Source organism: Tripterygium wilfordii, chromosome 20, assembly GCF_013401445.1.
Source record: "Tripterygium wilfordii isolate XIE 37 chromosome 20, ASM1340144v1, whole genome shotgun sequence".
NCBI lineage: Eukaryota > Viridiplantae > Streptophyta > Magnoliopsida > Celastrales > Celastraceae > Tripterygium > Tripterygium wilfordii.
Genome location: NC_052251.1, coordinates 1,533,390 through 1,546,757, shown reverse-complemented (window position 1 = coordinate 1,546,757; position 13,368 = coordinate 1,533,390). Strand labels below are relative to the sequence as shown.

General features: G+C 38.0%; 1 protein-coding gene and 1 long non-coding RNA gene across 2 annotated transcripts; one reads left to right on the top strand and one right to left on the bottom strand.

The window, feature by feature from the left end:
- Positions 1-2,521: 2,521 nt before the first annotated feature.
- On the bottom strand, positions 2,522-4,848 carry LOC119986554. Its single transcript, XR_005465285.1, has 4 exons — positions 4,714-4,848; positions 4,485-4,540; positions 3,678-3,760; positions 2,522-3,588 (listed from the first exon to the last, which is right to left on the bottom strand). It is a non-coding gene; the product is annotated as an uncharacterized LOC119986554 (long non-coding RNA).
- Positions 4,849-4,878: 30 nt separating this feature from the next.
- LOC119986553 (protein arginine N-methyltransferase 1.6) lies at positions 4,879-11,686 on the top strand. Its single transcript, XM_038831163.1, has 14 exons — positions 4,879-5,265; positions 5,346-5,580; positions 5,990-6,115; positions 7,041-7,205; positions 7,286-7,404; positions 7,517-7,596; positions 8,085-8,353; positions 9,012-9,248; positions 9,604-9,677; positions 9,923-10,016; positions 10,164-10,313; positions 10,435-10,509; positions 11,153-11,249; positions 11,402-11,686. Exons 1-14 carry the CDS (start codon positions 4,913-4,915, stop codon positions 11,557-11,559), a joined length of 2,232 nt encoding a protein of 743 aa, XP_038687091.1. The 5' UTR covers positions 4,879-4,912; the 3' UTR covers positions 11,560-11,686.
- The last annotated feature ends 1,682 nt before the right edge of the window (positions 11,687-13,368 follow it).

The window sequence follows — 13,368 nt, the reverse complement described above, 5'->3', positions numbered from 1 at the left end:
CTTTGAGGGCCCCAATCATCTACGGTCCTTTTATTATTTCTCGCTCTGGTTTTCGGGATAGGGGGAGTTTCAATTCTTGTTCCAATTTTTAGCTCAAATTCTTTATTAAAACCATGTTAAATCATGAATTAAAATGTGTGATTGACCATTTTGGTATTCATTATATTATAATACAATAGATTTTGAAAACAAAAATTCTGAAAACTAAATTTTAAACTATAAACCCTAAATCCTAGACTCTAAACCCTAAAAATTAAAAAATTAATCCCTAAACCCTAAATCTTAAACTGTAAACTCTAAACATTAATTCCTAACTCCTAAACTCTAATATATCATTTTCAAAAAAAAAATTATGATTTAACATGAGTTTTGAGATGGAATTGGAGCTAAGAATTGGAGTCCCTCCCATCTCCTGGTTTTCAATTTCCGAGTTAGATTCTTGTGAGCCCGCCGCACCAGCTAGGAGAAAGACCTAACAACCTCCACTCGTACGTGTAACTTTTTTTAATCTAAAATGCTACTAGACAAATTTGTCATTTGAATATTTTATATGGGTTTGAACTCGAGCCGTCAAGCCATGCAGAAATTTCACACTTGAAGACAGAGAATGTTGGGTCAAAATCTAACGAGTGGCCACAAAAATATTACTTCCAATGAGAATTGAACTTCCCAACTTTCCAATTTCATACGATTTAAACCCAGAGAGATTCACCAATTAAACTATCATCCAAAGTGATTTTCCCCTGTGCAACCAACCTATAAGACGCAATTTCTGGTTGCCATTAAAAGCTAGTTAACAAAGTTACTTATACTTTGTAGTTTGTACTAGTTTTAAATTAATTTTTTTATATAACAAACCCTTGTCTATAGCTGCACTTTATTAAAATATCTAACCCAATACCTATCAACAATATTGTCCACTTTGGATGTCTTCCAAAGAGATCACCCTTCCAAATAATGCTCTCGTAGAAGCATGTTTAATTACGGAGTTACTATAAAATATATTCCTTTAAAAGCGTGTTATTGATTGTAAAGAACTGAATTTATCTATATATATGTTAACATACTTCAGAGCCTGTAACCATAGAAACCATGATTCCATCTTCTCACCTAAGTCATACTTGATAAATTTTATGCAAATCATTAGTGGTCGTCATATTTTGAGGAAGAAACGTCCACGCCATCTACCTTCTCCTCCAGTCCTTTTCATGCACCCATAAATAAAAGCCAGCTACACCGGCTCACCAAACTTCTATAATAAATCTAATTAACAGATATCATGCGCTCAAATTTATGCTTAATATATATATATATATATATATAGGCCATACTAATCCACCAAACCTAAAGAGAATAAGTGGAGGTTGAGCTTGCACGTATTTGTTAAACACAACAAACATTACTTCAACAAAAGTGGGAGGTCCTTCTTAAAAAGACAAAAAAAACAAAAAGGAAAGCGGGATAATGAGGTGGAACCAAATTTACGGATTCCAGAGGAACTGAGTTCGATTTCACATAAAGCAATATTCTGGTGGTCATAAGCTAGACTTTGACCCTATTTATCATATCGTCAGGTATTAAACTTTTGAGCACGCGAGCTTGACAACCCGAATTTCTATATATATCGGATATTCAAAGAGGAAACTTATATGATATAATTATCGGTTTATTATATAAAATTGGTGCAACAAAGTGTTTTCCTAATGGGCCTAAAAGAAGGAAGTGTTTGTCACATTATGTCCGGTGGTAGAACTAATTATAAATTGTATATCCTAATTAGCCAATAATTAAGTGGACCGACTTCACAAACATTAACTTAATTGAACCACTAATTACATGGGGTCACCCTGCCAAGTACAGTCAGGCATGCATCAAGTCAAGCATCTTTTCCTAATCATAGTCTTTCATTCTGGGAAAAATTCACATGTAATTTCCATATTGGAAATGAAGATAGAAAATGTAGCATAATTCGATCCATACAACAACGTTCCTATGTTTCTTTGCTCTGTGCGTTTGGCTTGAACACATCGCGTTCGGACAAAAATTGTTTGGTCAAGCGTTGCATCATGATATAACCTCACCATAATGATTACTTCCACTAACGACGCAACGCGATCGATGTCAAAATATGAGATTTTTTTCTTCAATTTTACCCTCAATGAATTTCATTATTCTATTTATATTTATATAAAAATAAATTGCTAAACGAAAAAATATTTAAGTTTATCTTTACCTCACCAGTGTTTTTAGTGACACGCCAAACACTTTTTATCACCACAATATCGGACATAAAGTTGAGTACCAAACTAGTGAAGAGCAAAAGTCCAAGCTGATACTACAAATAGTATTGTTGCAGGAGAAAGATAACAGTGCAACTATATATGTACTCTCTCTAGAGGCCTTGCAAAGCTCCTTCTCCATCTCATGACATAAGATCCCCTGTGATTAGATAGTACTGCTAACCAGCACTTGTATACAAAGTTCCAAACTCCTACACCACCTGCATTAGTTTAATGCCAAGCTATATTCAACGAGAGTGAAGCAAAATGAACAAAAAAAAATTATTCCTAGACCAAATTATCATCACTTTCGTAGAGTCTGAGTCTCATGTTATGAACACCACCTCCAGGAAACGATAAAACCCAAGACTTTGAAATAATCAATTCCTAAACTTCATTAAAAGATACAAAACTCAGAAATTGCAAAGATTATTTCAATAGCGGAACGTGTAAAATGAAATGCTTCTGGCATTTAGCCCCCAAATAAGCATGTTAGTAGTTACCGTATCAACCAAATATCTCTGCATCTTAGTTAGTAGGGAAAAAATTCTACAATTCCATGATCACAGAAATATTTAAAGTCTAAACTAGCGGAATAGGAGGAGAAAGTGTGATCTGTCAAGAAGTGATATTCTAGTATCACGGCCTATGATTCATGGGGTAAGAGGATGTGATCAGAAAAAGGTTTAGTATCCGACTTGTGGAAAAAGAAAACCAAACATGGCGAATACTAGAATGCAATGTGACAACGATAAGTGCAATTCATAGTCAAGTAATTGCTTGACTCTTCATTTATGCTGCTGAAAAATGTACCAATAATTGAAGCAATATGCACCTATTGTGAACTAGTTGCCAAAAGCTGGTATTTAAAAAGATGACTATGGTTCAGCCGATCAAAATAAGAATTACATTGCGAGTGATGAAGATCTAAACAGCTCAATTGAACAATCTCGGTGATTGCTTAATGCTCTAGAGGGCTCTGCACTCAGTTCCAAGTTCCAACCACTGTCAAAATCATAAAAATTCCATCGTTTATAGAAGGAGATATGTGCACTTATACTTGAGGTTACCTGCTGCTCTAGCATAAGTTGATTGGGACGGCTTGAAGACAACCATAGAACAAGTGGTCCACTTTTCCGAACAGTACCAAGAATGATAAAATTAGGATTTAAGGTTTCTGGCTTAAATAAGTAAAGCCGACCAAGAGAACAAGGCAAATCTAAAGAAATCAGTTATGAAGGTTTTATCTTCTCTGACAACTTTCCAGCTTCAATGAACTCCTCACGAATCAAATACGTTACTTCGAAACCTTAATGGACATTTTATTGCACAAAAAAGGAAACATAATGAGGATTTGCGCCAGTAGTAGAAGTAGAAGCCAAACAACAAGTCGCTTACCAGGGCGGGGAGTGAAGGGGAGTCCCAGACAATGGAGATGCAAGTGGTCAACAATGTTCAATGGAGGTTGATGAAAGCCAAATCTGTCATGAAGTCAGATAAGAATGCTGAATTAAAATTGTTCTTGGAACCAGTGTACATGCAAGAACTCATGAATGACACCAAATGATCACATTTCATCTGCTCTTCTCCAAGTTCACAACTTTTGGCGTGTGAATAAGCTGGACTTCACTAGTAGCTATTTAAGTTATACCGCAGCACATCGTTAAAATCCATATGAACATATAAGTGAAGCCAAATTGTACACCAGTAAATGAAGATTCAACTCCTTCACCAGCCAATTACTAACACATTAGTTGGTTTATTTACCATAAAAGAAATGGGTGAGAGGGCTGGAGTTCTAACATATAAATTATAACTATAAAAAAATATTTTTTTTTAGCCGAGTCGCCCGCACCCGCATCCTAGATTCTTTGAAAATTTGCGAATCGATGTATCCCGCGCCCGCATCCTGCGAGTCGGTGCTGCCTATAACCAAAGACAGTCGGCAAAGGCAAATAGCCGTTAATATTTCGGTTCATGTTGTGGAACATTGTCAGCCACTTCTTATGGTGTCAACCTGCAATTTATTATCTACTAGTGAATGTGGAAAAATCATTACTTTGATGACAATCAACAAAGCCCTGCAGATAAAACTTAACAAGGGATAATTCAAATTTAACACTAATTACGTTATCACAAACAAGGACCTAAACCTATCCATTGAATTTGGATTTTCTTAATGGTACGTAATTGAAAACCAACTACCTGAATTAAGGGGACAGAACAAGAGGAAATGTTGAAACCTGAAAGCAGCTGTCATCCTGCACGAACCAAACAAACTAATCAGAAGACGATCTAGTAATTCTTGACAAATTCAGCTAAAATGGAAGAAATCCTCAAAATCAGGTGATGCAGCTATTGAAATCGGTTATTCTAGGAAACCAAACAGAGGATAGAGTCGACGAAACAGAGTTGAATAGATTGAGAAGCTTACAGAGCGAAGGAGAGGGGAAGAGGTGGAATTGCAGGCAATCTCATTTGCCCTAATCGGGAGATCGACGGCAGGGACGATTCTCGTTAACTTTCTTTCTTTCCAAAAAAAACGAGGATGAACTGAAGGCCCACCTGGACGTATTATTGTTATTATAAACGAACCCTTCACAGTCCACAGTATTCACTATGCCGTTACTCCTATGACTGTGCTACTTCCCAAAACCCTAATTCCCTCTCTCCTTCCACGGCCGATAACTCGTTTGAATTTGTCCAGTCACTCGCTTTCTCACTTGTCCAGAGCCACTCGAGCCATGAGTTCCGAGTCAAGCCAACGAGTCTTCCAACTTAAACTGGACCCGCTCACCGGAAACTCGGAATGGGTCGTTATTGAAGAGGACGACGAAAAATCCGAGGCTTTTGAGAATCCGCAGCAGAAACATCTCTTAGCTACGACGTCGTATCTCGACATGCTCAATGATTCCTACAGGAACAGAGCCTTTCGTATGGCAATCGAGAAGACCATAACTAAGCCTTGCCATGTACTTGATATTGGGTATTCAATGAATCATCCTCGAAGTTCGATAAATTGTGGCAATATTCTTCTTTACTGATTAAAGTCCAATTCTTTTGCAGGGCTGGAACTGGATTGCTGTCAATGATGGCTGCACGCGCAATGAACTCTGGTGAGACAACAGCGGGTGCTAATTCAGAGGGGATGGTTACGGCATGTGAGTCTTATCTTCCAATGGTGAAGCTGATGCGGAAAGTTCTGCACCGCAATAAAATGGGGAGCAATATAAACATAATTAACAAGCGGTCCGATGAACTCAGAGTTGGGGTGGATATGCCCTCACGGGCAGATGTTCTTGTGAGTATCATTCCTTTTGTATCAGTATTGGACTTGGTTGTTCTAGATATAACTTTGGAAATTAGTGCAATTTGAAAGATCATGCTGCAAAATTGATAACTGATTCTAAATTGCACGGTAGATGCTTCTTTGGTAAAATGGTGGAGTTGCAGTGAAAAGCTCCGTAAAGCATATTTAGCATAGCAACCATATGATAAGCTCAGTAAGCATGGCATGGTATTCATGAAGCATATTTTGTATCAAAAGCACCTTAACATGTCTATCTTATAAATAGGCTTCACCATACTACCACAGACTATGTTAGTGAATACTATTGTTATATTTCAAGAGATGGTTCTGTTTCAAGCAAGCACTATGGTTTCTGTTTCTTTGTTTTTAACTTCTTCACTTCGTAAATTAATAATTGCAGGTTAGTGAAATTCTGGACTCAGAGTTATTGGGTGAAGGGCTGATCCCAACTCTGCAACATGCACATGACATGCTGTTGGTAGAAGATCCACTAACTGTGCCATATCGAGCAACTACCTATGGTCAGGTGTATGCCCAGATCTGCTTCTTTTATATATTTTTGTCTTGTGAAAGTTTTCCTTACTTTCCTAGGTTTTGTATTTCTCTCTTATGAAATTTAGTGCTGATCTTATAAACTGTTTTTGTGTGCCATATATCTTTATTGTTATTGGACAATGATCATGATGGTATCCACAACTGAAAGATGGTATAGAGAAAAACCAGTAGTCCATTAGATGTCTCTGCTTACTCCTAAGTTTGTCATGTCAGATGTTTTACTTCTCGCTTTTTGTAGGTTGGTAACTTTTTTGAACCCATGTTAATTGTGAAACTGGATGAAACTGAATTAAGCCAACAAGCACAAATGGATTAAATGGAGGATATGTGAGAAAAACAAATATCAGAAGCTCAAAAGGAGACTAGTGACGGGTGTTAGCAAGCTTGATTATAAGTATAAATGATATCATTTATAGTTATGGGCTTTATCAGAAACTTTGAAGCTATCAAACTGAAAGCAGCGTTTTCTCATTTAAAAAAATCAGATAATTAGTTAACAATAAAAAAAAGTGGACTCCGAGTGAGATTAACATAGTATCCTTGAAACCCTGTACTAATATGTGATACTAGGTACCCAGCTTTGAGCTGTCTCCCAATGGGCAACTCAAATATACTTGCATGTCTTAATTTGGGACCCGCAATCCCCATAAATAGAATTACAACTCATTCTTATTATTTTATTTAGCTCATCCCATTTTGTTTGTCTTTATAGTTGGTGAATGTGATGGCTCAATTGTATTTCTATATACTAGTTAAGCTTTTATTTCACCTGTTGGTGGTAACTTTGTTTTTCCATTCATTTTAGATGCATTTCAAAGTTTGCACAGGTTATGCTGGTATGTAATTTTGTTTTGCTTTCTGACTGTCTGTCTGTCTCTCTCTATGCCATACTTAAGTTGGTTGAAAGCACATTCTTGTGGAAGCTGCATGAGTTGTATGGTAACGAGGCAAAAGCATTGGATAGCATTCGTCTTGTTCCAAGTGGTTTGGATCCTGTTATTCATACCAAATCACAGCAATATGCCATGCATTGTGATGCAATGTCAGAAGAAGTAAAATTGGTAATGACAACAATCATTTATCTACAAAATTCTGTAAATTCACAAGCATTTAACTTCCTGCTTAATTTAGGATTCATCAGCTGTCAGAACCCTTCAAAATTTTTGAATTTGACTTTTGGAAACGACCAGAGAGTCATGGGGAAACTGAGTTGCGCGTAAAGGGCACTGATGATGGTAGAATTCATGCCGTAGTTTCTTGGTAATTTTTTTTCTTCTGTTTCTGTTATAATTTCCTGTATAGTAATTATTATATCAATTTGTTTATGTAATTCATTTTCCCTTTTTTTGATAGATTTTGTGTGTTTGTTTAGGTGGATACTTCAGCTTGATCGTGAAGGAACTATCTTCTATTCCACTGCTCCCAGATGGATGAATTCACCAATGAACACTGGTGAGTTACGCACACCATTTCTTACACATATATACTACATTAATTTTTCTTGGAAGCGTGTCAAGACTCTTAACAGAGACATATGTAATGGCAATGTGAATCTTAATATGTCTTCCTGAGTGGTTATAGAATTTGGGGTTGAAATATATAGTTTCTGTGACGTACAATTGCAGTCATGATTTTTTTTAAAAGCCTTTGTGGCTTGTGTCTTTCAGAATAATCCCGACAGTGAGTTGTAGACTATAGTGCTTATTTGGGCATGGTCCAAGAAACCACTTTACTAAAAAATACGTACTTTATGAGAATTTTTAAGGCAAGACTTTTTTCAATTCTTCAATTTCATGCATTTATCTCTTGACAAGTGGATTCAGCAAATAAATCTAGTTGTCTAGGTACATTTGAAGTAAATTATGATGGAAAATATTTACAGGAAATCATCAAGAACTTACATGCCAATATTTGAAATTACTGGTCTATTGCTTTACTAGGTGCTGGGGATTGGCGGGACCACTGGAAGCAATGTGTATGGTTTGTTCCTGGGGGCATGCATATATCAAAGGGTGAAGAGGTTTGTCTGCATGCTGCTCATAGTGATACACGTATCACTTTTGAGCTCAAGGCACAAGGCTCCGATACTGACAATAGGCAGTACGAAAAGAACGTCAAAGATTTTAACCTCATGCTACCACCTGAAAGAATTGCCATTTATGGAGACAGTCATTGGAGGCTTTCTATGTTGGAAGCTGTGCGAAATGCTGTAAAGACATCTCCCTCCCTCTCTCTCTCTCTCTCTCTCTCTCTCTCTCGTGTGCCATGTGCCCTTCTACTCTTTTTTAATGGCACATAATGTTCATTTCTAGACCCCAAGGTATTGAATGCATGGTGGGACTATTTTCTGTAAACTTCTCAGCAGCGACGCATTGCCGATAATTGCACAAGAAGTTGTCACTCTTCATGTTTGCTTTACTTCATAAATTTTCCTTGCAAAAATTAGCCTCACTTGTAATTCCATTTTTCAGCTTCAATGATCTGTGTCTACAAGTGATTATTCCTGTACCCCAGCTATTCCTAAACATGCCATTGCATGCACGTCGATCAGATGCTAAAGCTGCTTGCCTTTGAAATATCATTTTTAAATTATATGTCAGCAATGTTTTCCCTTGAACCTTACATGCAATAAGTTCAATTGAATCATCGGATGAGCGTGCCTTTCTTGAATGTGCTCATTTGAAACAAGAAGTGTTGATTTATTGGTAAAGCTGAAAATTCTGGAACATGCATTTTGATTTACACAGTGCTTACTAAGAAGCTTCAACCCCCCCGCCTCCCAGCAATTGATGAAATTTCTTATATGTTAATTATTGTTCTTTTTGTTGTCACTGTTTGGCTTATTAATGGGATTGAAATGATTGCAGTTGCAGGAAAGAGTTAACCCATTATGCCTTGTTGCGGATGATAGTATTTTCTTAGCACTTCTTGTTGCACAACTTTCAAAGTCATCCCATGTGATAGCTTGCTTTCCTGGATTGAGAGACATGGGTGCGCAATATTTGCGCATTATTTCTGATGCAAACGGTGTCTCAGAAGATGGCATAGAAGTTCGTGATAAGGGAAAAAGATACTTGACTTTGGATGATACTCATCAAAAGAAGGTGATTAATACCCTGATTCGTTGTATATTCTAGTATAACTTGCTTCTGAGAAATTTTTTTTCCCTTTTATTAGTGTATATGACTTGCTTTTGCTTTATTACTGGTTCAATATCTTAATTCTAAAAATTGTTGAGCTGATGATTTTTAATGTAACAAAATTTGACTTCGTTTTGTTATCATTATTTGGCTGTTAGGGGGCTTAAATTTATGTGTTCTTGCACTAAAAAAATTCGCCCTCTCAATTTAGATGTGTTCTTAAGGTTCTCAAATTGTAATTAACATATATGCTGGCAACTTAAGTATCATCACAAAAAAAAAAAAAAAATAGACAAATTGAAATATGGTGTATCTACAGGTTGACCTGTTCATCGGAGAGCCGTACTATCATGGAAATGATGGAATGCTTCCATGGCAAAACCTAAGGTTTTGGTATGTACTCTTATTTAATGATGTTCTTACAGTAATATTACTAAACTTTCCTTTTGGAATACTTGAGTTTTTTTGTTCATGAAAGTACTAAATATCTACGTCATCCAATTGACTCTGATCATGCACTGTTCTCTTGTTAATGTGCTGTGATTCCTTGTAAAGGCCTCAGTCATATCATTCTCGAGTATAGGTTTTTATACACTGGTTTAAAAGTAATTTTTTTTTGTTACTGATTCTGAATTTAGGAAGGAAAGATCCATCCTTGATTCTGTTCTTTCGGATGATGCATTGATAATGCCATATAAGGGAATATTGAAGGCTCGCGCCATGTCTCTCCCAGTAAGATTTATTTCTCGTTATTTTTCAGTTGTTTTGGCGTCTAGTTGGATGGCGGAAATACTTTGTATATGTATATGTTTGAATCTGCTAGTACATTGTTCAACAAGGTGTAACTGTAAGTAGTTTTACTGCAATTTGTTTCTGCAGGATCTTTGGAATAGTCGCCGCTGCTTAGGTGAGGTTGAAGGCTTTGACCATTCAGTTGTAAATACCACCTTGGGGGCCTGTGGTGGATTACTTTCACCCCATGAGACTCCTTGTCTACCATATTTTATTTGGCAGTGTGGGGAAATCAAGGTAGCAAACATCTACTTATCATTTTTTGTAGAAAAAACATTTGGACTCATATACCTCATCTTCTTTTGGGGTGAGACTTAAACTTCGCCATTGTTGATTCCATTATATGGAAACATTTCAGAAACTCAGCGATACGTTTGCAGTCATGGAATTTGACTGCTCAAAACCAATAAGTCGATGCTGTGGGAATGTCCAGGTATGTCTTCTGCTTGTTTTGGCCAGTGTACTGTATTTATGTGTTCGTGTTAATAATGTCTTTTTTCTAGTCATTCGACACACGTTACCTTGCATCATAGACAAAGACTCCTTGACCTACAAATATTTGTACAGTAGTAACAAAACAAGTTCCTGTAGGCTGGGGGCAATTGGTTCTTAGAAATTTGATGTTTTTCAAAAGTTTGACAACAATGTACTCTACAAATTCAAGTAGTTAGCTTGATCTTGTATGGCATCAGATAGTCAATGATCGAGCCAAAAATATGAGTTATGGACAATGGATTGAATGTCCAATTTTTGCTTGGGAAAATGGATTTCCATATTAGTTTCTCTTTGTTGGGAATTAGGACATTTTCCATATTAGTTTCTCTTTCTAGGGAATTAGGAGGGCCTTGGCTTCATTTGGGGATGAATGATCATGGTCTTTCACGTACAACTGTGCATCCATCAATGTCTATTTGATGATAATCGTGACTATGACGGCATAATGTTAAAATGTTAAACTACAATTAAACAATGTCTTAAAGGAAAAAATAAATAAAAAATCATTGCATTGTAGTACAACCGTGGTGTTTACATATATCTCTTGCTTGATTAGTAAGTGAGAAGAGGATTTCCTGCAGATTGAGTTCACTGAGGCTGGGACTTGTCATGGATTTGCTCTGTGGATCGATTGGGTGATGGACGCAAAGAACTCTATTGTGCTTTCAACAGGACCAGGTAACGTTTTACGACTTTGTAGTTTGTGTACCAATTCTGGTTGCATTGTTGGAAGTGCAGTATTTCCAAAAGAATTTGAAAAAAGTTGGTTGTTGGGTTATTAAGAGAACTGTGTCATCTTGATTCACATGTCATATGGCATCCACAACCAGACCAGAGATGTTGGAAGCAAGGAGTGAAGCTTCTAGCCAAGCCTGTGGCAGTCGGAACGCATAGGTCAAGAAATGCTGGGGAATGTTGTTCTGCAGTAGTTGATGCATCCTTCGATCCATCAAGCGGTGAACTCACCATTGGACATGTCTTCTCTTAATTATGCTGCTTTTTGTGTTTTGACCCTCCAGCTGATATACCTTGGTTCTATTCATGGATAACTTATAGATGAGAACTTTGTGGTAGCACAAGTAATCAATTTTAAGCATCTTGAGATTTTGGACTAATTTTGGACTAGTTCCATTAATGGATAGGTGACCTTGAGCTACGATTCTATGAATGATACAGGAACATGGTCCTATAACCCAAAGGGGAGGCCAAACATGGGCACACCCGAGTGAAGACCCAAGCCCAACCCACAAGGAATGGACCTAACTCTACACTAGAAAATGCCTTAACTAATGAGAGGATTGCCCACTCTTACAAGCTATACTTGGGGACCCTCCACAATCAATGTGGGATTCCCGCATCATTCCCGTCCTCTTAGATGACCCAATCCCAACCCACAAGGAATGGACCTAACTCTACACTAGAAAAGGCCTTAACTAATGAGAGGATTGCCCACTCTTACAAGCTATACTTGGGGACCCTCCACAATCAATGTGGGATTCCCGCATCATTCCCGCCCTCTTAGATGACCCAAGCCCAACCCACAAGGAATGGACCTAACTCTACACTAGAAAAGGCCTTAACTAATGAGAGGATTGCCCACTCTTACAAACTATACTTGGGGACCCTCCACAATCAATGTGGATTTCCCGCATCATTCCCGCCCTCTTAGATGACCCAAGCCCAACCCACAAGGAATGGACCTAACTCTACACTAGAAAAGGCCTTAACTAATGAGAGGATTGCCCACTCTTACAAGCTATACTTGGGGACCCTCCACAATCAATGTGGATTTCCCGCATCATTCCCGCCCTCTTAGATGACCCAAGCCCAACCCACAAGGAATGGACCTAACTCTACACTAGAAAAGGCCTTAACTAATGAGAGGATTGCCCACTCTTACAAGCTATACTTGGGGACCCTCCACAATCAATGTGGGATTCCCGCATCATTCCCGCCCTCTTAGATGACCCAAGCCCAACCCACAAGGAATGGACCTAACTCTACACTAGAAAAGGCCTTAACTAATGAGAGGATTGCCCACTCTTACAAGCTATACTTGGGGACCCTCCACAATCAATGTGGGATTCCCGCATCATTCCCTCCCGCATCATTCCCGCCCTCTTAGATCTCAGCCTGACCACAAGAGTCAAGCAGACGACACCATCGCCGCCCTCTTAGAACTCAGCCTGACCATAAGTGTCAAGTAGACACCATCGCCTCCTTGGGCACACCAAAGGAAGTACAATCACCAGACCTGAACCTGGGCTCCGATATCAATTGATACAGGAACATGGTCCTATAACCCAAAGGGGAGGCCCAACATGGGTACACCCAAGTGAAGGCCCAAGCCCAATCCATAAGGAATGGACCTAACTCTAAACTAGAAAAGACCTTAATTAATGAGAGGATTGCCCACCCTTATAAGCTATACTTGGGAACCCTCCACAACCGATGTGGGATTCCCGCATCAATGAATACTTGTGATCATTAAAGATTGTAAGTAAATAACGTCGAAACTACTAGATGTGGGAGTTAAACTTGCGTTCTCTCCCATTTGCAAGGAGTTATCACAGTTTGTCCTTGTGTGTTCGTTGGCAAATCAAGCTCGTTATAGTATGGCTTACCAAATTTAGGTTACCACTCCTCCCAACACATGCTGAAAAGAGCTTGATTTGCTGTACCAACTTCTCCATGATCACTAATACTCCACTCTTAGAGGAGCCCAAAAAAATGGCTTTAATTTAAGAGTCAATTGTTTTTCATTGACCTGCAATTCTATGGCTGCATTTTTGGCTTT

Coding starts and splice junctions, on each gene's coding strand:
- LOC119986553 (XM_038831163.1), top strand. CDS start 4,913: ATGACTGTGCTACTTCCCAAAACCCTAATTCCCTCTCTCCTTCCACGG. Junction 9,249..9,603: donor ATGATACTCATCAAAAGAAG/GTGATTAATACC, acceptor GTGTATCTACAG/GTTGACCTGTTCATCGGAGA. Junction 10,314..10,434: donor GGCAGTGTGGGGAAATCAAG/GTAGCAAACATC, acceptor GAAACATTTCAG/AAACTCAGCGATACGTTTGC.